This window comes from Myxocyprinus asiaticus, chromosome 42, assembly GCF_019703515.2.
Source record: "Myxocyprinus asiaticus isolate MX2 ecotype Aquarium Trade chromosome 42, UBuf_Myxa_2, whole genome shotgun sequence".
Taxonomy (NCBI): domain Eukaryota; kingdom Metazoa; phylum Chordata; class Actinopteri; order Cypriniformes; family Catostomidae; genus Myxocyprinus; species Myxocyprinus asiaticus.
Genome location: NC_059385.1, coordinates 36,855,910 through 36,879,628, shown reverse-complemented (window position 1 = coordinate 36,879,628; position 23,719 = coordinate 36,855,910). Strand labels below are relative to the sequence as shown.

The following is a 23,719-nucleotide window of genomic DNA, read 5'->3' as shown; positions in this document are numbered from 1 at the left end:
CACCATGGTCATTTAACCAACTTTTGGTGCTTTTGGCAGTGTGGGCAGGTGCCAAATCCTGCTGGAAAATGAAATCAGCATCTTTAAAAAGCTGGTCAGCAGAAGGAAGCATGAAGTGCTACAAAATTTCTTGGTAAACGGGTGCAGTGACTTTGGTTTTCAAAAAACACAATGGACCAACACCAGCAGATGACATTGCACCCCAAATCATCACAGACTGTGGAAACTTAACACTGGACTTCAAGCAACTTGGGCTATGAGTTTCTCCACCATTCCTCCAGACTCTAGGACCTTGGTTTCCAAATGAAATACAAAACTTGCTCTCATCTGAAAAGAGGACTTTGGACCACTGGGCAACAGTCCAGTTCTTCTTCTCCTTAGCCCAGGTAAGACGCCTATGACGTTGTCTGTGGAGTGGCTTAACAAGAGGAATACGACAACTGTAGCCTAATTCCTTGACATGTCTGTGTGTGGTGGCTCTTGATGCCTTGACCCCAGCCATTCCTTGTGAAGTTCACCCAAATTCTTGAATCGATTTTGCTGGACAATCATAAGGCTGCGGCTCTCTCGGTTGGTTGTGCATCTTTTTCTTCAACACTTTTTCCTTCCACTCAACTTTCTGTTAACATGCTTGGATACAGCACTCTGTGAACAGCCAGCTTCTTTGGCAATGAATGTTTGTGGCTTACCCTCCTTGTGAAGGGTGTCAATGATTGTCTTCTGGACAACTGTCAGATCAGCAGTCTTCCCCATGATTTTGTAGCCTAGTGAACCAAACTGAGAGACCATTTTGAAGGCTCAGGAAACATTTGCAGGTGTTTTGAGTTGATTAGCTGATTGGCATGTCAAAATATTCTAATTTTTTGAGATAGTGAATTGGTGGGTTTTTGTTAAATGTGAGCCAAAATCATCACAATTAAAAGAACTAAAGACTTAAACTACTTCAGTCTGTGTGCATTGAATTTATTTAATACACGAGTTTAACAATTTGAGTTGAATTACTGAAATAAATGAACTTTTCCACGACATTCTAATTTATTGAGATGCACCTGTATATATATATATATATATATATTTGAAAACTGTATTTTGTGTTCAGCCATATGCTTGAAGAAACTTTTAGGTAAGTATTAAAATTGAACTTACGGGACACCTTTGTCCATACTGCATGTAAGTGTGAAATAATGGGATGCATTTTTACTCTAGGCAATTATATAGAAAGACTTTGCAATGGTGAGACTGGGGCAAGGACCACTTGCTCAATGTTGTACCAGGGAGGGGCTCTCTCAGGTCGAAGAGACCATTGGGCCAGGTGTCTGAGATTAAAAGCATAGTAATAAAACAAAATTTTGGGGAGGCCTAAACCTCCTTTGTCAATTGGTCTATGTAACTTACTGAAATGCAACCAAGGTCAAGGTCATTTGCCATTCCAAATAAAAGACTTAGATATTCTATCAAATTGTTTAAAATAAGAAAAAGGAACTTCTAGATGGAGAGACTGTAGTATATAACTGAATTTGGGGATACAATTCATTTTTATAACATTGACCTTCCATGCCATAGACTAATGTAGTGAAGCCCACCTGTCCACATCACATGAGGACCTTATCATTAATGGGTCAAAATGAACTCTAACTAAATCTGTCAAATTTTCTGGAAATAAAATGCCTAAATACCTAATGCCTTGCTTGGGCCATTGGAAGGCGCCATGTTGGAAAGCCGTGGCAGGGCAATATGTTGTTAGAGCAAGAGCTTCTGATTTAGACCAATTCACCCTATAGCCTGAAAATCTGGAGAAAAAATTAATAATCCTATGGAGGCTAGGCATAGATCTACTAGGGTCGGAGACAAATAATCTGTGTAGAGTAGAAGTTTATGCACCACACCTCCTGTTACAATACCAGAAAAATCATCCTCTTTTCTTATTGTGGCTGCTAATGGTTCCAGGACAAGACAGAACAATAAAGGGGAGAGAGGACAGCCTTGCCAGTTTCCCCTTCCAAGAGAAACAAATTCTAAATTAATCCATTAGTATGCACTGCCACTACCAGTTGTTTGTAAAGTAACTTAATCCACCCAATAAAAGTGTCCCGATCCCATACATTTCCAAAATCTTATAGAGATAGTCCCATTCCACCCTATGAAATGCCTTTTCTGCATCAAGTTAGAGGGCAGTGATCAAGGTCTGATCATTCACTACTGACCACATAATATTTATAAAACATCTAATATTATCAGAAGAACTACGACGACGTATAAACCCCACTTGATCTATATGTATAATAGAGGTAATTACTCTGCTTAATCGATTAGCCACAATTTTAGACAATATTTTAACATCTAACTGGATCAGGGAGATTGGACAATAGCTTTTACATTAATTTGGGTCTTTATCTTTTTTAAGAATGAGACTGATCAGGGTTTGCATCCTGGTTGGCTGTAGTTCACCTTTCTTTAATGATTCTGTGTAAAATTCTAACATAAGTGGATCCAGTTCTGTAACATTAGATCTAAAAAATTCTGCTGCAAAACCATCTTGTTCTGATGCCTTACCTCCCGTAGGGAACCAGTAAGGCCAAGAGGTCTTCGGAGCGCTTATTCGGTAGTTTCGTGGCTGCTGGTTCGTGGTCGCTGTGCGACACCCACTAGATGATTTTTGCACATCTCCACATTGACCGGTGGGTCCCCCGAAGACGAACAGAGGTGTCCCTGAGCGACTGCGCCCCACGGTGGCCGTGCTACAAGCAGTCAAAAACTGACCATTTTTCTTGCAGTTCTGCAGCCAAATGCTCGGTGGCGCCACCACGTCCCACTGCATGCTTATTGCAATGGGCTCTCTCTCCATTCAAATAAACCACAGGTGGGCTCTTTTTCGGGGAAGGAGGGGGCTGACCATGAAAACCCTATAAGTCCAAATACCCACTATATTGCATCACTTCCTCCTCGGGGTGCTAAGGACCGCCCCCACATCCCATGGAGCTGCTAAATGGCCCCTTACCAGCTATTTTGGGGAAGAGCCCATGGAAGTGAGCTTTTGATTGGCCGGCCGCAGGGGCGGGGCTGGGAGGGGGCGGAGCTGACCAAGCTATTTGTCCACCTTCCCACTATATTTACAGGACTTTGTCCCTGGGGGTCCATGGACCCTGGGGGTGTGTCCAGGAGGGGGCGGGGCTGACCACGAACACACTATTTGTCCACCTTCCCACTATATTACAAGACTTTGTCCCTGGGGGACCACAGACCTCTGGAGTGTATCCAGTAGGGGACGGGGCTAACCACAAAACAACTATTTGTCCATTGACCCACTAAATTGAACAACTTCCTCACTGTTGGTCCGAGGACCCTCTGTGTGTGTCCGGGAGGCGGTGGGTCTTTCCAAGGACAAATTATTTGTCCACTTTGACCACGTTAAAATATTTATGACTTGAAAGTGGGTGCAACAGCAATTAAGTTCACTGATAATACGACAGTGGTAGGTCTGATCACTGACAATGATGAAATAGCCTACAGAGAGGAGGTGAACACTCTGACATGCTGGTGTCAGGAGCACAACCTCAGTAAGTAAGACCAAGGAGCTTGTTGTGGACTTCAGGAGAAAAGACAGAGAACACAGCCCCATCACCATCAATGAATACAGTGTATTTCTATTGTTTACAGTCTTCTTATTTTGTGTATACTGTATATTATTAGGTGTATATTGTATATCATGTTGTGTAACAGGATGTGTAAACTGTGTTAAGTGTAAATCAGATGTTTATTGTAATTGTCATGTTGCTTGGAACTGCACTGTCTTTCACCCACTGTTGAACTTGTGTATATGGTTGAGTGACAATAAAGGGATTTTATTTTATTTGACTTTATTGTCATTATGCACAGTATAAGTACAAACCAATAAAATGCAGTTGGCATCCAGCCAGAAATGCAAATAGTAATATATTATAAAAAAAGGATGCAGGTAAAGTGCAGTTGCAATTGAGGTAGATACAAAATGTAGCATATCCATGTAATTTATAACTCATAAATATGTATAATATGCTTTAAAAATGACTGTCCACGAACCATGTATTTGCGTCCATTAAAATAAGTTGGATGTGGGCACTTCCTACAAGACTAAGCAAAAAGACAGAAAGTGCCCATGTGCAATTTATTTGCATTGTCTGAAATAGTCACTTAGTGGACATCTGTTTTTAATGTGTGGGATAGATTAATTCACTGAATATCATATTTATGTGACTGTATGACACCCCCTGAACAGCATACACCCTTCAAAACCTCAAAATTCGAATATCCACGAACCACCTATAATTTTGAATGGGGCAAATTGTACGTGGGATCTGCATATCTCAGCTCTGGGAAATCTTTCAAAGCTGAAACCTATATTCCTGTGCTCATATCAGTCTCCTCTATCTATGGTGAGAATTTCGAGAGAATCAGAGAAAGTAAAAAAATGTAACGCTAAAAATTTAAACTGTCTTAAAATTTTTAGCACTTTTGCACAGTGCAATTCTCAATATGTCCACTATGTATGTATCTATCTATTTATCTATCTATCTATCTATCTACCTGTCTACCCTTTTGGTTTTTTCGGACAAAATTTTCTGATCCTCTTGAAATTCACAACATAGATAGAAGAGGCTGGAATGAGCACAGGAGTACAGGTTTGAAGTGTCTAAGTTGTCCCAGTCTGGAGTAATTGAGATCCCACGTGCAATCTATGCCATTCAAAATTTTAGGGGGTTCGTGGGCAGTTTAATTTTGAGGTTTTGAAAGGTGAATGTTGTTCATAGGGAATCATAGAGTCACCTAAATGTGATTTTGAGTCATAAATTGATCATGGACCTTGTCACATATTGAACGTGGGATCATCTCAGATACAGTTATTAGTATTTGTATGTGATAAAATTAATGAAACCACCTGTTCAGGACACAACATACTAAATGTAACATATCTATGCAATTTATAACTCATAAATGTGTATAATATGCTTAAAAAAATTACTCCATTAAATCCATTTAATCCATTAAATAAGCAGCAGATGGGACCTTCCTTTTGGACAGAATTTTTTGAAGAAAAATTGCCATACTTTAATATATATGAATTTATTAGCATTCAAATGAAATATTATTAATCAAATATAATGTATGGCACTCAGGACACTCCTATAAATGCATGCATGTAACTTACAACTCTTAAAATAGTGTAATTAGCTTAAAAACATGACTGTCCACAAACTACGTGTTTGCCACCATTAAAATAAATTGTACGTGGGCACTTCCTGCATGACTTAGCAAAAAGACAGGAAGTGCCCACGTGCAATTTATTTGAAGTGCAGCAAATAGGTGGTCTGTGGACAATCATGTTTATGGATTTTCTTGCTATTTGCATGTAATATTATCAAACAGTCTGTATAGCACTCAACATACTCAATGGAACCCACTTATGCAACTTACAACTCATAATAATGTATAATTTGCATTAAATTGATTGTCCATGAACCATGTATTTAGAAAGTGAGTTTGTGGACAAGAGGAAGACTATGAGGAAGACTAGTGGGTAAGGGGGACACAGGAAGTGTGTTTGTGGACACAGGAATGACTAGTGGTAAGGTGGACAAAAAGGGGCTCTGTGGATGCTGTTTACATTACTAAATGCCCCGTGGGTAGTAGGTGGTTCGTGGGCATGCCCCGAAGTGACCATGACAACTCGAGAGCACCCCTAGAGGTGTCCATATGGCGAGGTAAGGAGGAAAATTAAACTTACCCCAAAGTAATGGCAAAGTGACAGATGGCCTCCAAGTTAATGGCCAAGTGGGAGTCCACAGAAGGGGTATGATCCATCGGCCCAACTTTGGTTCCAATGGCAATTAAAATGAACAGGGCTTGTTCCCTCGAACCACCTAGTTTAGACCCAGACTTCACTGCTGGACTTTTGTCACATGCAGAGGACCAATACAAGACCATATTCAGTCACTTAACAGTCTATACATCGAGTCAGATATAGAAGTTGAAGCCCATGAAGAGAGTGCACATTTTGAGGTTTTTCCTCCTCCACCTCCTCCTCTTTCAGAAGAAGAAGATGAGAGCCTCATTAGTCTGGGCATCGCTTCAAAAGTAAGTGCTTTGGAGGCCAGGTTATCATATTTAAAAAGAGACCATTTTAAACATATCAGAGATATTGAAGTTTGTGTACAGAGAGTCACTCAACAGATGGAGAGTCAACTATGTGCATTAAAAGGTCAGATTAACTAGATGGAAGAACAACAAGCATTACAAAACCAATATATGAACAAAGAGAGAGAGAGAAGAAAGGCTGATAAAAATGGTAGAAAAGGAATCCAACACTGTTAAATGGATTCAAGAGATTCGCATGAAAGAACTAGGGGAAGCAATGATGTATTGTTTACAGAGAAGGGATGCTCAATTAAAGTCACTAATCCAAACTTTACATCTACTCCTATGACCCATTTGTCTTCACCCCCCGACTGCTACTCGCATTTCAGGTAACTGCCAACATTCATTTCCTCACAAGTCAGCAATTAAGTTGGAGTTCCCAAAATTCTGAAGTTTGGAAGGGGAAGATCCAATTGCTTATCTGGAGAAGTGTGAAGAGTATCTAGCAGTTTGGCCTATGAATGATAGAGAGATTTTAGCATCTTTACCATCAGTATTAGCCCATACTGCTAAAGACTGGTGGATAGAGGTGGTGGTTCAAACAAGCCCACTCGTGGGCAGCCTCACCGCCTGTATATCGCAGTTCTCTCGGACAGTAGTGAAAAGCCCATCAAACCTTTGACCCTAACCATACTAATTAAGAACTATCACAGCGAAGCTACATTAGACACAGGAAGCACCTATTCCTTAATTCAGGAGTCATTATGGAGGAAGATCAAATTTAAAGGAGAGTTTTGGTAATCTAGCCGGGGACAAACTTTTGTGTTAGCCAATGGATATGTTCAAGCAGCATTAGGCCAGGTTAACTGGAACTGCATGATAAACAGCTACAACTATCCTTTTAACCTGTTTGTCATGAGAGATCAAGATTTAAATTTTCTAATCATCTTGGGTCTTGAATTCCTTCTGAAAACAGGAATAAAGCTGGATCTCAACACGGCCACTTACACCTTACCAGAAGAGGAAATAGTTTCTCAACCTTTCAGTTATTCTCTATTTGCAAACCGCCTCAACCTTCATCTTGCATTACCTCTTGTCCAAACATCTAGTGCAACTTTAACAGTAATTAAAGAATTGGTGAGTTGTGCCAACGGATCACGGACTGAGAAAAGACAGCTGGAAGGCTTACTTCTAGATTGACCAACCGTCTGTTCTGATGCCTTAGGGCATACCTACACCATTAAACACCAAATTATTACCACATACCCCATACCTATTAGAAAGAGAGCTTACCTGGTACAGTGAACAAGCAACAGTTTATCAATGACGAGGTAACAAATATGCTAAAAAAAAGGATTATACAACCGTCCACATCTCCTTGGGCTGCTCCTGTTGTTCTAGTGCCCAAGAAGAGTGGAAGTATATGTTTCTGTGTAGATTACAGGGCATTACACTGCATGCAAAAACTCATCTGGATGGATTTCCCATGCCTCAGATTCAGGACATCCTCGAGTCCTTATATGGAGCATCAGTTTTCAGTACTTTACATTTACGTAGTAGGTACTGGCAGGTCAGTATGGATGACTGCAGCATCCAGAAGACCGCATTTGTCACAAAGAAGGGACAATATGAATTCCGTTGTCTACCCTTTGGCCTTAAGAAAGCTACTGCCACCTTCCAAAGGCTGATGAACAAGGTTTTACATGATCTTATTGAAAGTGTTGCTTTGTGTATATTGATGATATTGTCATCTACTCTAGAGATGTTCAACAGATGTTTCAGAAACCTAAAGCAAGTGTTCAGTAACCTAGAGTCAGCCAGTCTGACTGTCAATCTCAAGAAGTGTAACCTTCTTCAAAGGTCACTGACCTTCCTAGGCCATGTAGTCTCTGGGGAAGGAATTAGGACAGAAACCTCCAAAGTGGATGTAGTGAAGAATTTTCCACAACCTAAGAGCATGAAGGATGTACAAAGTTTCCTCGGACTTGCAGGTTGGTACCATAGGTTCATACCTCACTTCTCATAAAAGTATCACCTTTACACAAGCTCAAGAAGAAGGATGTACCATAGGTATCACCTTTACTGGAGCTCAAGAAGTAGGATGTACCATGGGAATGGACAACTGCATGTCAGAATGCCTTTGTTGATTTAATGCTTTACAGAAAGCCCCAGTGCTACTCCCTCCTGATTTTAACAAAGCGTTCACTGTACAGACCGATGCAAGTGATATTGGTCTAGGAGCTGTTTTAACCCAAGCAACTGACCAAGGAGAGCATGTCATTGCATTTGCCTCCAGATTGCTTCAAGAAGCCAAAATATCCTATAGCACGGAGGAAAAGGAATGTCTTGCCATGGTTTGGGTGGTAGAAAATTGGAGGCAGTACCTTGAAGGACATCATTTTTAGGTATACACAGACCATTCCGCACTTACTTGGGTTTTTAATCATCCTCACTCTACATCCCATCTTACTAGGTGGGCTATTCGCCTACAGGGATTCGACTACACCGTGAAGCATCGGAAAGGACAATGTAATGTCGTTCCAGATGCCCTGTCATGAGCTGTTGTGTTAGAAGTCTCCGGACATATTGCCATACATCAAAACAAATGGAGATTTACCATTTAGCTAAATCTTTACCAATTAGGAAATTGGCAAGTACCAAAAAGAGGATCAGTCTCTTCAACCTCTGTGGAAGGCAGCTAAATTCACCCCTAAAGCCTGCAATTGCATTCATTACATAGTGTAAAACAATTATTTGTTCAGATGTATTCCAGATGCTCAAAAAGGACAAACCCTTCAAGCAATGGTACCGAAACCCTCAGACAACAGTTAGTACAATTTGCGCATGATAACCCATTAAGTGGGCATTACAATGGGTCTATTCATGGTCAATGCAGGGCTGAATGCCGGAAGACTCGACACCATGTAGAGGTAAGTGGCTGTTTATATACACTTACTCTAGTGATGTGATCGGTCAGATTAAATTATCTTGCTCCTCCTGAAACTTGTTTATAAAACACCATATATTATATAAGCAAAATCACATGAGCAAGAGTGAGATATGGCCCTACATCAGCACTGCTGTGATTTGGCCGTAGGTAATCACAGCAGTGCTTTGGAAAAATAGCCTTCCGAGTGGGGGTATTCCTCCCTATTTCGCGGCAGCCAGTGCGCAAGAGTCATTCACTATAGAAACCGTAATCTTTTCCGCCATTTTGAACAGCAGGTCCTCTCCTATGTGGAAACTCCGTTAAGAAGTTCTCTCTTAACAACTGACTATCAACCGACAACCTGAATGTCAATACAGTACAATACAACCTACTGTACATTCTATATATACTTTAATATATTTTTATTGAATAATGTGTATCTATATATTGCATATTGTATACTGTACAGTGTATGTTATTTGTATATTGTTGAGTGTAATTATGTGTATATCAGATGTTTAAATTGTGTTGTGTTAATTTGATGTTATTGTAAATTGGTATATGTCTCATCACTGTCACGACTGCTATGTTGATCGGAACTGCACCCAAGAATTTTACACACCATTGCACTTGTGTATATGGCTGTGTGACAAAGTGATTTGATTTCTGAATTACTGAACCTTCATTGATCATTTCATAAGTGGACAGATGTAGACTCGGCCAGACCTAGTCTTACTGAAGCATGATTTATTGGTAAAAAAACAGTTTGTTGCAGGGCAGTATGGGTAAGTGCGTGCTTCTAAAATAGTCAAGAGCTTGACAGTCTATGTTTTATTTTATATGCAAGTACAAATGGATGAAAACAGAATTAGAACTAAAGCTACACAAACAGTTAGTGTTTGACTCTATTCACACTGAGAACTTCATTCAAACTTGATTCCCTGGGCCAATGGCAGATCTTTGCTGTAGTTGATGGTGCTGCAGAAGACAGAAACATGTCAGATCATCAACTCAATACAAGGAACATGAACACTGTTATGACACCGACACTCACCATGTGGATCTCCTCATGTACTGTTTCCACGAGTCACTGCCGGACTCACGGCCTCCTCCTGTGTGCTTCTCACCACCTGTGTAAACACACACAAGATTAACCGAAGTGACCGTTAGGTGTCAGAATCTACCAACAGTCTTGTCAATGAATAATAACAAAGAAAAAGAGCTTTTCCACCATCATGTCAAGCACTTCTATATATGAAGAGTAACTGTTCCAGTAGCATTTACACTTCAGCATGATTTGTTACCATTAAAAACCATTCCCTGCTAACCATGCTGGTGGAATGGCTTTATTGAAGTGGCAATTCACGATTGGTCACTTGCTCAGTCCATTCTAATTCTAACTTTGCTGCACCACAATTGAAAAAGAAACAGCAAGTGTCAATGAGGCCAGATCGGTCCAGAACAACACAGAACTATACACACTTGGCCAGATGGTGAAAAAGTGGCTTATTTGTTTTCAAATATTTTTATTGACTTTTAGTAAAAATGGTGTATAAGTGCATTTTGAGCACACCTTCTGTTATCATAAAATAGTATGACACAGAGCGGTCAACTGATTACAATATATGATATCCTGATACATCAATATTTGCTGCTCAAAGCCCGCAAATGAAGAATGAGATTAGAATAAGAATTCAGTTAATATGGCTGACTAGTAAAGCATTCAAAAGTCAAAAACTGGCTTCAGTAGAGGTCAATATTTTGTTTATTCCCATATGATCAGGCCTGAGGTAGACTTGGGGGCAATCTTGTATATTTGTCTGCCATTTGAAAATTGTTAGTCTGTATATGGCAAGAGTGCCACTTAAGATGGTACATCAAAGTGAACTTTTTTTTAAGAAGATTCTGCATTCTGTTCTCTTCAGCTAGCATCTAGATGTTTCTGAATGAAAGGACTCATCTTGTGTGAACAGCCCATCTGTTCTCAGTAAACATTTCGCCATGAGTTTATCAGAGAAAAAGAGGATCGAAACAGCTGAGCAACAGTATACTGTTTGCAAACATTTGGACACCGGCTGTGCTGCTGGCGAGACGTTTAGAGGAGCATTTTAATATGGGATACGCAGACAACATGAAAAACATCAACTAATTTGACATTACCATGTGTTATCAGTGACAACAGAATCCTCAATTCACTCTGATACAGTCACGGCACTCTTTGAGAATTTAGATTGCTCCAATATTGCAAGCTTGCAATGTAGACAGCTTCGTTGATTATTAACAGAAGACATTTTTTGGTTTTTTTATCACGTCGCTTGCTTGCAGAGATACACTGTAGCAATGTGCTTCCTTGGCTCACTGCGTGCCCATCAAGTGTCCAATGAGCTGCGGAATGCTGCACACTCAAGCGAGAGACGCAGTAGCCTATTATTATTATTTTTACTACTACTTGTTACAATTGAGAAATGTTTGGTATTCTGTTTTGTTTTTTTCATTGTATCCTTCTGTTGATTCATCTTAAGAAAAAAAAATAAAAAAAAAAAGATCACATGATATGGTGTTGGGAAACGTCTATACGTGAATGACTGTACATGTAGGTATGTTTGCACCAGCTCAACAACTCTGCTCAACTCTGTTGCAGTTGATCTCGATGGAGTAAAGAAGGGAACTTTGATGGAGATGTCAAAGTAGATGGAGCTCTAGGTCACACCCACCAATGTCGTGGTACAATGGCAGTATTAAGGTGTTTAGCAGCTGGTAAGACGTTTTCTTGAAAGTTCATACTGACAAGCAGTTTCGAATCACCAAAACAAACAAACAAAAAAACCTTTGTTTTGGCCAGATTTTGTTCTAAATGACCTCACATTCATTTGTTCTTTGATTGTGCTTGAAGTACATTTCTGCTACAGAATGCAATGTATACACACCAAACGCTCCTCCAATCTCAGCACCACTGGTTGGAATGTTGACATTCACAATGCCGCAGTCAGAGCCTTTCGGTCTGCAGTTAGAAAAACACACCATGTGATCAAGAAGTACACTTCCAAAACATTTCTGTTTGACAGTCAAACAGTTGGTGAACAGAGATGTACCCGAGCCAGCGGAACACTCGGCCCATGTCTTTAGTGAAGATGCTGCTGGAGAGCCCTTGCTTCACCTCGTTATTCCAGGAAAATGCCTCGTCCTCCGTCTGAAAGCACACAAGCATTATTGATCATGTCATTTGACCGTGTGTGCAGATAAGAACAGAGTGGAGAGGTTTACCTTGAATTTGAGCACATACAGGATGGGTACAAATGTCTCTGTGTGCACTATAGGAGCATCATGTGGCAGTCCAGTGATGATTGTAGGTTCCACATAGTTACCCGGGCGATCCATGATCTGCCAATCACAATCAGTCATCAATCCAGAACATTATCCACATAATGAAAGCTCAAACCTTGCAAACATGATTTTACAAAATGGTTTGTTCATTTAGTGCAAAACAGTGTGAAAAACATACCTTGATTATTATATTTAGATTTTTACTGTATTTCATTAGGGAAAATGATGATGCACGTGAATAATTCAATTATTCAAAAAAACTTGACATTACAAATGCAATGAAAACAATGACAAACAAAACAATGACTTGAATACACCTCTATGATGTTTTCAATTACGGATTTTAAAGCCATTTTTTTTTTTTTTTTTTTTTAATAAGTCTCATTAGCTGAAATTCTTGACAGAAGAAATGTTGATATGACTAGTGAAGAATAATATTATTTAAAAAAAAACACCAAGCAGCAAAACTATTTATTTTAAAATATGATTTTAAAAACGTATGTCCATCAAAGTCATGCAGGTTGAAATAGCTTAAACACACACACACACACAAAAGAGAGGAGGCCTTTAGACCCTCAAGACTGTGTAAAGTATAAAAATAAATTTGTCAGATCATTAAATATTTTTCATAAATTTTCTATGAAAAGGCATATTTTGATCAGGTCATTTGGAGTAACCTTGAGAAAACTTCTTGATATTTTAAAAACCAATTGTACCTAGAAAATTTTTTAAAAACTTTTACTTGGTTACACCACAGGACATGTTGCTATGCTAGAAATGTTTTACAAAAATGTATGAATTTTTTTTTAATTTCTACAGTCATGACAAGTGTGTTTTAAACTAGATTTCTAATTTTTTTCACCTCAGACAACCTTATTTGTCAAAGACCCATTAAACATTTTGAATCTACTTGGCTACAATGGCCATTTGGTTGACATGATGGTTCTTCTGAGAGACTAAAAAAAACCCAACATTTAAAAAGGCATTTGAGAGCAAATATTGAATATCATGAATGGAAAATACTGCAAGTATTTTAGGTACATCACTCATATCTATTGAGAAACACTGAGCCGGAGGAACATCATGTGTAATGTACGACAGAAACAGAGTGCAAACAGAGTGAGAAGCAGAGACTTGAATCTCACACACACACACTATTAAACAGTGAATGCAGTGTGCTACCTTTCCTCCACACACAACAGCGCCGCCCTGCTGCTTGGCTTGCTCTACTGCAGACAGATATTGTTCAACAGCCTGTTTGGTGTGCAGCGGACCGTACAGAGTGTTTGCTGTTGAACACACAAGAGTTAATGCACACATACTTTTAATACAGACACGCATCACATTACTGATGAATGAACTTACGGTCCCAGGGGTCACCGATACGAATCTGCTTGTACGCTTTAGTGATTCTCTCCACCACCATGTCATGAACACTCTCATGCAGCATCTAATTCAACAGGACATAAACGTAAGATTACATTCTGAATACGAGTAAATAACAAATAATCAAGGAATATTCCTATGCATGTAAATGCAGCCACTGAAAAATGTGCATTTGTTTAAATGAGTGCTTGATTATTAGTCCACTACACTAACCAGTCTTCTGGTAGTAGTGCAGCGCTGACCAGCAGTTCCCACAGAGGCAAAGACAGCAGACGGCACGACCAGATTCAGATCAGCATCCTCAAACACTGACACACAACAGCATTAAAACCCCTTAATAGCCCTTATACACTGAACACAGTTTATCTCATAATATGAATGAATCAAAACGTCAAGACTCTTTAAATGCACCTATGATGGCGTTGTTTCCACCCAACTCCAGCAGCTGACGACCTGCACAAAATCAGCATTATACAAGATTACCATTTGTGTTTTACATGACACAACTGACAAAAAACAGGGATTCAACTCATGAGGGCATCTTCATGCAAAAATAAAGGGCATCTTGGTGTGGAGCACTCGCGGTTTCATACATAAACAGAGCACAAGCTGGTCTTCTTTGAAAAAAATAATAATATTATAATTGCGCACAACTTTATTTTTACTTTCTACTTGTTCATGCAGTATCTATTATTAGTGGGGATTTTATTTTATCCAAGTGGCTCAAGTCATGTGAATCCATTAATCAAAATTCATTCAGATTGACTGATTCATTCTGTGACCATTTCTGGAGATGCCAGCAGGTGACGATAAATGAGCGTTTATAGTCCTTTGAATCATTTTGATTCAACTGATTCGTCAAAACGCACACAACGACAAAACGTCGTTCACAAGCTAAACAAGTTTTTCCTTTATAGAACTTTATGCAGTGTTTGATAAAGTGATCTATAATTTTCCTTTAGTTTGTGAACTGCGGCGCATAACTTCTATAAAAGTAAAAAAAAAAGAGCAATAATAGAGTTACAATAACATCCTTCACTGTAATGTATGGACATCGATCACTTTTACAGAATCGTAACTCTTTTGCACCATTCTCGTTTAACATCTCTTAAGTCGGTCAATAGATTCTCATTCACAAATGATTTGTGCCAGTTGTGTAAACGAACGAGATGTTTAACGAGTGTCGCTTCCTCAGAGTAAACGGTCCATTCCTGTCAGACGCTGCAGAAGACAAGCACACAATCGGCCATTGCTGTAATAAAATCACCCCCTCCAAAAACTCTTCGGACCGACATCAATCACAAGTGACCGATTTAAATAGTGAACTTCACCTAAAGGTGGTGTGCAGTGTAAAACTCAAATGTAAATTGCTTTGAGTGTAGTGTCAGAAAAGCGCTACAGTTGAAGTCAGAAGTTTACATTCACCTTAGCCAAATACATTTAAACTCAGTTTTTCACAATTCTTGATATTTAATTGTAGAAAACTTTCCCTGTCTTAGGTCAGTTAGGATCACTACTTTATTTTAAGAACATGAAAATGTCAGAATAATAGTAGAGAGAATTTTATTTCAGCACATTCCCAGTGGGTCAGAAGTTTACATACACCTTGTTAGTATTTGGTAGTGAGGCATGGGGGGCGTGGTCATACGTCAGTCTGCGGGAGAGAGAGAGAGAGAGCGGTAAGGCTCGTCACCTGGTTCATAATTATCTCTAACACCTGTCTCTCATTATAGTGATGGCAGAGGGAGACTTAAAAAGGCATGAAAGAGCATCAGAGGGGAGAGAGAATGACCAGAAAGCACAACAGACAGAGTGCCTGAGAGTGTGCTACATTACCTCTGTTTATAATGACGGTTACCGTCATGTGTGTGAAAACTGACAATTAAAGAGCTAACCTTGAACCTGCTTCATTGTCTCTTGACTTCTCCATTGCCCCAAACTAAGAAAATGTTCACAGGTAGCATTGCCTTTAAATTGTTTAACTTGGGTCAAACGTTTTGTGTAGCCTTTCCACAAGCTTCTCACAGTAAGTTACTGGAATTTTGGCCCATTCCTCCAGACAGACCTGGTGTAACTGAGTCAGGTTTGTAGGCCTTCTTGCTCACACACGCTTTTTCAGTTCTACCCACAAATTTGAGGTCAGGGCTTTATGATGGCCACTTCAATACCTTGTGTGGAGGTGAGGGCATGGTTGAGCGCCCGTCTGGGGAGAGAGAAAGCAGTAAGGACATCCACCTGAGATGAATTGTGACTAATTATCTATGTTCACAGTGAGAGTCGAGGGAGATTAAAGAGATGGCCAGTTCACAGAGAGAGGAGAGACAGGCAGACCAGAGTCTTCGTGTCTGTTCCCTGAGAGAGTATCTTATGTTGTGTGAATCTGAAAAGCGGACTGTTTGAGTGATGCTGAAAAGCCAGCTTATGTTTTGAGTGAAGCTGTACAGCAATTGCTGGTTATTTGTGACTAAAACTGACTCACGTGAAATGTGGAAACAGGTTCCTGCTTCCTCCTTTATCTGCCCAACCTGAACCTTTGTTACACTGGTGCCGAAACCCGGGATAAGAAGGAAGGTACGCTGCTATGGAGTCGTCTTCACCACTGGAGGAAGTGTTTCGATCCCTCGCCAGCATCCACCAGGCGCAACACCAGGCCCTCATGGATCTGCGGGCGGAGCAGCAACAACGCTTTGTGGCGCTCCTTCGAGACCAAGGAGGACCAACGGCCATTGCGGCGCTTGGTACCTCGGGGGGGCGCATGCCGCGACCCCGGCAGCAGCGAACCCCCATGTGATGCTGGCGAAGATGAGCCAGAGGCCTTTCTGGAGCTCTTCGAGAGCATGGCCCAAGCTCTGGAATGCCCGCGGGCGCAGTGGGCAGTCCACCTCCTACCGCTGCTGACCGGAGAGGCCCAACTCGCTGCCCAACAATTCCTGATCGACAACTTTCTGAGGTCCCCTGAGCTGAAGAAAACCATCCTGCAGTGGGGCGACTGCAGCCCGAAGAGCATCGCTGGCCGTTCCGAACCCTGACGCCAAGTGAATTCAGCCGCCCGTTTGCCTTCGATCAACTGCTCCATGACACCTGCCGGCAGTGGGTGCTGGCCGAGGAACCCGGCGATTATGACACCCCCAATAATCTCGTGGTACTGGAACAATTCTTAGCCAAACCACCGAAAGGGACTGCGAAGTGGGTCCAGTGCAACCAACTGTCATCACTAGATGAAGCGGTGCAGTTGGCGGAGGACCATTTCGCGGGGAACCTGGGTGCCGGTGAGCCTCTCTCTCTCTCTCTCTGTCTGTTGTCCCACCCCCTCCCCTCCTTCTTTCCGACTTATCCCGTTCCCCTGGAAACTGTGGAACAATGTGGAAAGTGTGCTAACACTCCTGTCTCTCTCTCTCTCTTTCTCTCTATCCCTGGCTCTACCCAAGGAACATTTAACTTGGTGTATGTAAACTTCTGACCCAATGGAATTGTGATATAGTCAATTACAAGTAAAACAATCTACAAGTCTGTAAACAATTGTTGGAAAAATTACTCATGTCATGCACAAAGTAGATACCCTAAATGACTTGCCAAAACTATAGTTTGTTCAAATTAAATCTATGGAGTGGTTAAAAAATGAGTTTTAATGACTTCAAGCTAAGTGTATGTAAACTTCTGACTTGAATTGTATACAAGTGTAACATTCATTCATTGTTTGCATCCCTGAAAAAAAAAAAAAAACACTTTATGAAACCACAAAATCCTGGCTTAACCATTAAACACTGCTCTGTCATATAAACAAACACTTTATACTCCGGAGTCAAAACATTTTCATGTGAAACCAAACATGAAAATACTGACATGATTGATTACTGAAAAACAGGCAATCTGATGTTGATTACATTGTGTGATGGCTTGTAAATGCAAGATCATGCAAGTAAAACTCACCAAAGCGCTCCTGTACCATCATGGCCACCTCTTTGCCCACATGAGTGCTGCCCGTGAACGACAGAAGACCTACCCGCTCATCTTTAGCCATGGCCGTGCTGCATGTACAGAGAGAGAGAGAGAGAGAGAGAGAGAGAGAGAGAGAGAGAGAAGGTAAGATTGGCTTTGGTTTGATGTGTATTTACTACTGATTAAGTGAATCACACTTTCATTTTTGGAATCATACCCGATGTCAGCACCACCACACGTCATTGAACAGATGGCACCAGGAAGACTGTTCTGCTCCAACACTTCAGCAACAATTCTACAACAAATCACACACTGTATGAACATCTGACAGCAGACCGGACAAACACAAGCAGAAACTACAAACCCTAGATAAACAAAATAAGTCACTAAACAATGCTTATCTAATGATATAAATGACTAACTCAAAAAATAAAATAAAAAAAATAAAAAAAATAAAAAAAAAACCATCCTCTCACTTTCAACTGCTTTTATTTTCATCAAACTTAACATGTGTAATTATTTGTATGAATATAAAAAAAAAAGATTCAACAAATAAGACATAAACTGAACAAGTTTCACAGACATGTGACTAACAGAAATGGAATAATGCGTCCCCAAAAGTAACAGTCAGTATCTGGTGTGGCCACCAGCTGCATTAAGTACTGCAGAGCATCTCCTCCTCATGGACTGCACCAGATTTTACCCCACTCTTCCACCAAGGCACTTGCAAGTTCCCAGACATTTCTGGGGGGAATGGCCCTAGCCCTCACCCTCCGATCCAACAGGTCCCAGACGTGCTCAATGGGATTGAGATCCGGGCTCTTCAATGGCCATGGCAGAACACTGACATTCCTGTCTTGCAGGAATTCACGCACAGAACGAGCAGTATGGCTGGTGGCATTGTCATGCTGGAGGGTCATGTCAGGATGAGCCTGCAGGAAGGGTACCACATGAGGGAGGAGGATGTCTTCCCTGTAACGCACAACGTTGAGATTGCCTGCAATGACGACAAGCTCAGTCCAATGATGCTGCGACACACTGCCCTAGACCATGACGGACCCTCCACCTCCAAAACAATCCCGCTCCAGAGTACAGGCCTCTGTGTAAAGCTCATTCATTTGACAATAAACGTGAGTCCAACATTCACCCCTGGGGAGACAAAACCGCAATTCATCAGTGAAGAGCACTTTTGCCAGTCCTGTCTGGTCCAGCGAATGTGGGTTTGTGCCCATAGGCGACATTTTTGCCAGTGATGTCTGGTAAGGACCTTACAACAGGCCTACAAGCCCTCAGTCCAGCCTCTCACAGCCTATTGCGGACAGTCTGAGCACTGATGGAGGGATTGTGTGTTCCTGGTGTAACTCGGGCAGTTGTTGTTGCCATCCTGTACCTGTCGCACAGGTGTGATATTCAGATGTGCCGATCCTGTGCAGGTGTTGTTACACGTGGTCTGCCACTGCAAGGACGATCAGCTGTCCTTCCTGTCTCCCTGCAGTGCTGTCTTAGGCGTCTCACAGTACAGACATTGCAATGTATTGCCCTGGCCACAACTGCAGTCCTCATGCCTCCATGCAGCATGCCTCAGGCATGTTCACGCAGATGAGCAAGGAACCCTGGGCATCTTTCTTTTGGTGTTTTTCAGAGTCAGTAGAAAGGTCTCTTTAGTGTCCTAAGTTTTTATAACTGTGACCTTAATTGCCTACCGTCTGTAAGCTGTTAGTGTCTTAACGACCGTTCCACAGGTGCATGTTCATTAATTGTTTATGGTTCATTGAACAAGCATGGAAAACATTGTTTAAATCCTTTACAATAAAGATCTGGAAAGTTATTTGGATTTTTACAAAATTATCTTTAAAATACTGTGTTTTGAAAAAGGAACGTTTCTTTTTTTGCTGAGTTTATTACAAACATTATTTAAATTGATTTTAAATTTAAAACTTTTTTTTAATATTTGTGATTGCGATTACATTTAATGTTAACAGTGCTGTAGCTAGCAACATTTCATAAATCATCTGTCACTGGCATTAGAGCTGAGCTATTTGGACAAAAAAAAAAAAAAAATAATAATATTTTGACAAATATTATGATTGCAATTTGACCTGTACACTAAAGTAGTCGAGTTGACAATGGCCTTTTACTGCAGAGAAATGCTCTCATTCACTCTTCTGTCCACAACCCACTGTTATGAGGTTACTTTAGATTTAGATAGTAACTTTTAGCAGCCAAGCATATTTAGAGTTTCACAACTGTGCCATTAGTGAACCTAGAGCGCTGTAAATATAATGCACACAGCTCATTAGCTTCACGCGTGCTTTGATTATGTGTAACACTACAGAGAACAGAGCTGACCACATACAGTAAGAGCAGCATGTGCGTACTATTTATTTAATTACATCACAGCCTGTGCCGTCTGATTATCGCACATAATATCATGATTTCACTTTCGATTAATCGTTCTCCCCTATTAAGTACTCTAGTATGGTAACATTGAATTGTATTACAGTAATGAGAAAAAGTAAAACAGCCAGATACATCACAGCAATGAGAATTTTGTACAGTAATTTGCTTAATTGTAATGAAAATAACATCACAATGTAAAACTCCCAAAGGTTTCATTTTCTATGTACAACATATAACCGTATTTTTTCTTTTGATTCTCATGTTCCCGTCTCCCTAGTAAGTCACTTTGGATAAAAATGTCTGTTAAATGAATAAATGTGTAAGAGGGGAAAATGTACTTTGTGACAGCGACACTGGTGAGCGGTGTGGTCGGAGCGCCTTTCCTGTCAAGAAGAAAGTATTAGTCATTAACAAACGCTAGACTGTTACTCTGTATACAAATTTAAACCATTTAAGGCGATCAGAAATGTGAGGTGTCTAACGAGCTCTAACCAGAGACAGACGTTGCCGCAGATGAGCGCGATAGCGTTATTCCAGCCGTAAACGGCCACTGGGAAGTTAAATGCTGTGATGATTCCCACCAATCCTACAGGATTCCACTGCTCAATGAGCGCGTGACCCGGCCCTACAAACACACAGAAACACTCACTTTACTTACACGGCCCTGTTTATCTGAATTCATTACTGCATCTTCAGACAAAACTGAACGGTTGAACAGGTGTCACTCACTCTCAGAGGGTAAAATGGGTCCTCCGATCATGCGTGACAGTCCCACAGCGTAATCACACACGTCCACATACTCCTGCACCTCACCAACACCCTCCACATAGATCTTGCCCATCTCTAGAGACACCTGTACACACACACACACACACACACACGTCACAGTGCTGCACTTTCACACATTCATCAGTGCGTGTTGTTCAATCTTACCAAACTACCCAGAGCTTTAATCTTCCTCTTCAAAGCATCACCGATTTGACGGACAATTTCACCTCGCTTCGGAGCAGGAATCTGAACGACATGTTTGGAAAACAGGACAAGCATTCAATGGTGCGTGTTTACAGTATCAAAATACACATGACTGAATTCATGTTTCTCATGATGTTTAAAAACTTCTGACCTCAAAAACATTAACGTAACCCTCACTGTGCCAATGTATGCATTTTTTCACAGTGAAGAGTTAATGTATTTCACATGACTTAGTCAGTACATAATTACTTGCATTTGTGTTGTCTTTGCAAAATAAGGTTGTCCAAGGAGATAAGTGAGGAACCTTTTAAAAATCTAGTTTAAAACACATCTGTCGAGTTTGTAGAAATTGAACCTTTTTAAAAAATAATGATTTTAAAATGTCATGTTACCATCAAGTAAAAGGTATAAAATACTATCCTTAAATACATGTGTACACAACTTAATCATTAATTTTACAAAAAAACATTTCAAACAGATTTTTCAAGGTAAAACATTTTTTTTTTTTTTTTACAAACATCATGAATTTGAGCTTAGAATATCAAGAAGTTTTCAGAGTTACACCACATGACCTGAACAACATGTGCCTTTTCATAAAGATGTCAGAATATTTTAATGATATAACAAAATAATATATTTTTTAAAACTTCACAAAGAGTCTGGAGGGTCTAACGGTTTTATTTTTTTGTCATAAACAATAACCAACAAAATGGTGCATATCAATTACACCACATGACTTTGATTTGGTGGACATTTGTTTAATCCCATTTTAAAACAAATGTTTCACCGATTTTTAAAAGAAATGATAAAAGATTACTCTGCACTACTCAAGCCCCAAAAATTTCAGTTTTAATGAAACTATGGTTTTATTTTCATGTCTCAAGACATTTACACCACATGACACTTCTGACTGCAAGACCAGAACAAATATCAAAATTATTTTTAACTCAGTAACTGAAAACAAGTTCAAAATAGAAGGGGTGAATTCAAGTTTTGTTGTATTTTTGTTTTGTGTGAATTGCATTTGTTGTATTTTTGAATAATTTAATAGATCCGGACAAAACAAAACTAGCATCACGTCATGTCATCATTATTTTATCATTTGTAATAATGAGAATGTGTGTCAAACCTTTAGCTGGTAGTATGTAAACACTAGATGTTTGTTAAAGCTGAACTTTATTGATTATCTTATGAAAACTTACATCAGCCCAAACTTTCCAGGCTTCTTGTGCTTTCTGTACGGTTTCTTCATATTCTGCCATTGTAGCCTGTTTAAAGAGAACATTTACTCAACTTCAGAGAGCATTATGACTCTCAATATGCACTTATCCTTTAATAAAGTGGTGTTTAGTGAAGTACACAGTAATCTTTACCTGGCGTACTCTGGCGATGGGCTCATTGTTGGCGGGGCAGAATGAAGTGATCACCTGAATGAAAGAAAACACATTCAACTGCACTCTCTAGTCGTGTAAAACAACCCAAATGTCAATCTGACACCACATGAGTATGTTTTACACTCGTACAGTCTGTCAATGTTTGATTGCATCACTTTAAAGAGTAAACTATTATCAGCGATGTGGACCGTCTGAACTCGCTCATCATTCATGAGGAAACTGCTGTAGAACAATTTTACTAGTTGCCGCTTATTTAAACACTGCAGCCATGCAATTTTTAGGTATAGATATGTTTATACTGACCATTTACACGACTATGAATGACAATAAACGAATACACGTGCATTTTTCATCATGCAGGAATGAAGCTCTTGCGGTTGAACTATATTTAGCGCGCGTCATGCGCGTGAGATCCTCTTACCTCTCCCTGTCCTCCCCACGAGCCGTTATAAACGCCGTCATTGTCCTCGTTAAGGCCTAACTCTTTTAACCAGCTGTACTGTGTTTGGTTAATGAGAAGTGTGGACATGTTCACGGCGGAAGGTCGATAACTCAGCGCAAATTTATTCCTCACAGTAAAGAGTCGCACGAATCTCAGCGTCAGCATGCGCTGCATCATGAATGACATCTGCACGGGCACGTCCAGCGTCACGTGATATACGTCTCATCCGATTGGTCAGATCGAGACTCACCCCCTTTAAGAAAGATCAAATTTCTTTATTCAATTACAGAAAAAGATCTCGGAAAATTTCACTTTATGTTACGTCTATTTCTTCAAACTTATTCTCTTATAAATTCTTATTATTGAACATTCCATGGTTTATGTTTCTCTTAATATATTTCATTTTTGTATTGTATTTTAATTTCCTATTGGTTCACACTGCTATTATCCAAACTAAAGTGGAGTTTTTATAAGGTTAAATTGAGGGTTTGTTATATTATACTGGCGTAGCGGAAGCGTGTTTAGCCCATAAACCAGAGATCAATGGATCGAAACCATTATCTGCTAAACTTTTTGCACTGTAAAACATGCAATTCCTCTCTCGATTAATGGTTTTCCTTCTTTGTAATGATTAAAATGGTGACAACAATGTATTAAAAAATGTATAAATAAATAAAAGAATAAATTAAGAGAATGATAAATATACGTAACATATACCCACACACAGTCTGCAGTCAACAGATTAATTGTTTTACGCCACGCAAAAAATTAATTAGTAAAAAAATATTGAAATTCTCCTAATTAGTAACAACTCTATTATGG

The 23,719-nt window shown here is 40.0% G+C and overlaps 1 protein-coding gene across 1 annotated transcript; it reads right to left on the bottom strand.

The window, feature by feature from the left end:
• Nucleotides 1-9,770: 9,770 nt before the first annotated feature.
• On the bottom strand, nucleotides 9,771-23,092 carry aldh7a1 (aldehyde dehydrogenase 7 family, member A1). The gene is made up of 18 exons (XM_051683556.1): nucleotides 22,877-23,092; nucleotides 22,435-22,488; nucleotides 22,264-22,329; nucleotides 21,023-21,103; nucleotides 20,819-20,942; nucleotides 20,582-20,714; nucleotides 20,428-20,472; nucleotides 17,907-17,984; nucleotides 17,681-17,778; nucleotides 14,162-14,203; nucleotides 13,964-14,058; nucleotides 13,730-13,814; nucleotides 13,547-13,653; nucleotides 12,305-12,421; nucleotides 12,133-12,230; nucleotides 11,968-12,041; nucleotides 10,095-10,170; nucleotides 9,771-10,018 (listed from the first exon to the last, which is right to left on the bottom strand). The coding sequence occupies exons 1-18, from the start codon at nucleotides 23,081-23,083 to the stop codon at nucleotides 9,964-9,966; spliced, it is 1,635 nt and encodes a 544-aa protein (XP_051539516.1). The 5' UTR covers nucleotides 23,084-23,092; the 3' UTR covers nucleotides 9,771-9,963.
• Between the last annotated feature and the right edge of the window lie 627 nt (nucleotides 23,093-23,719).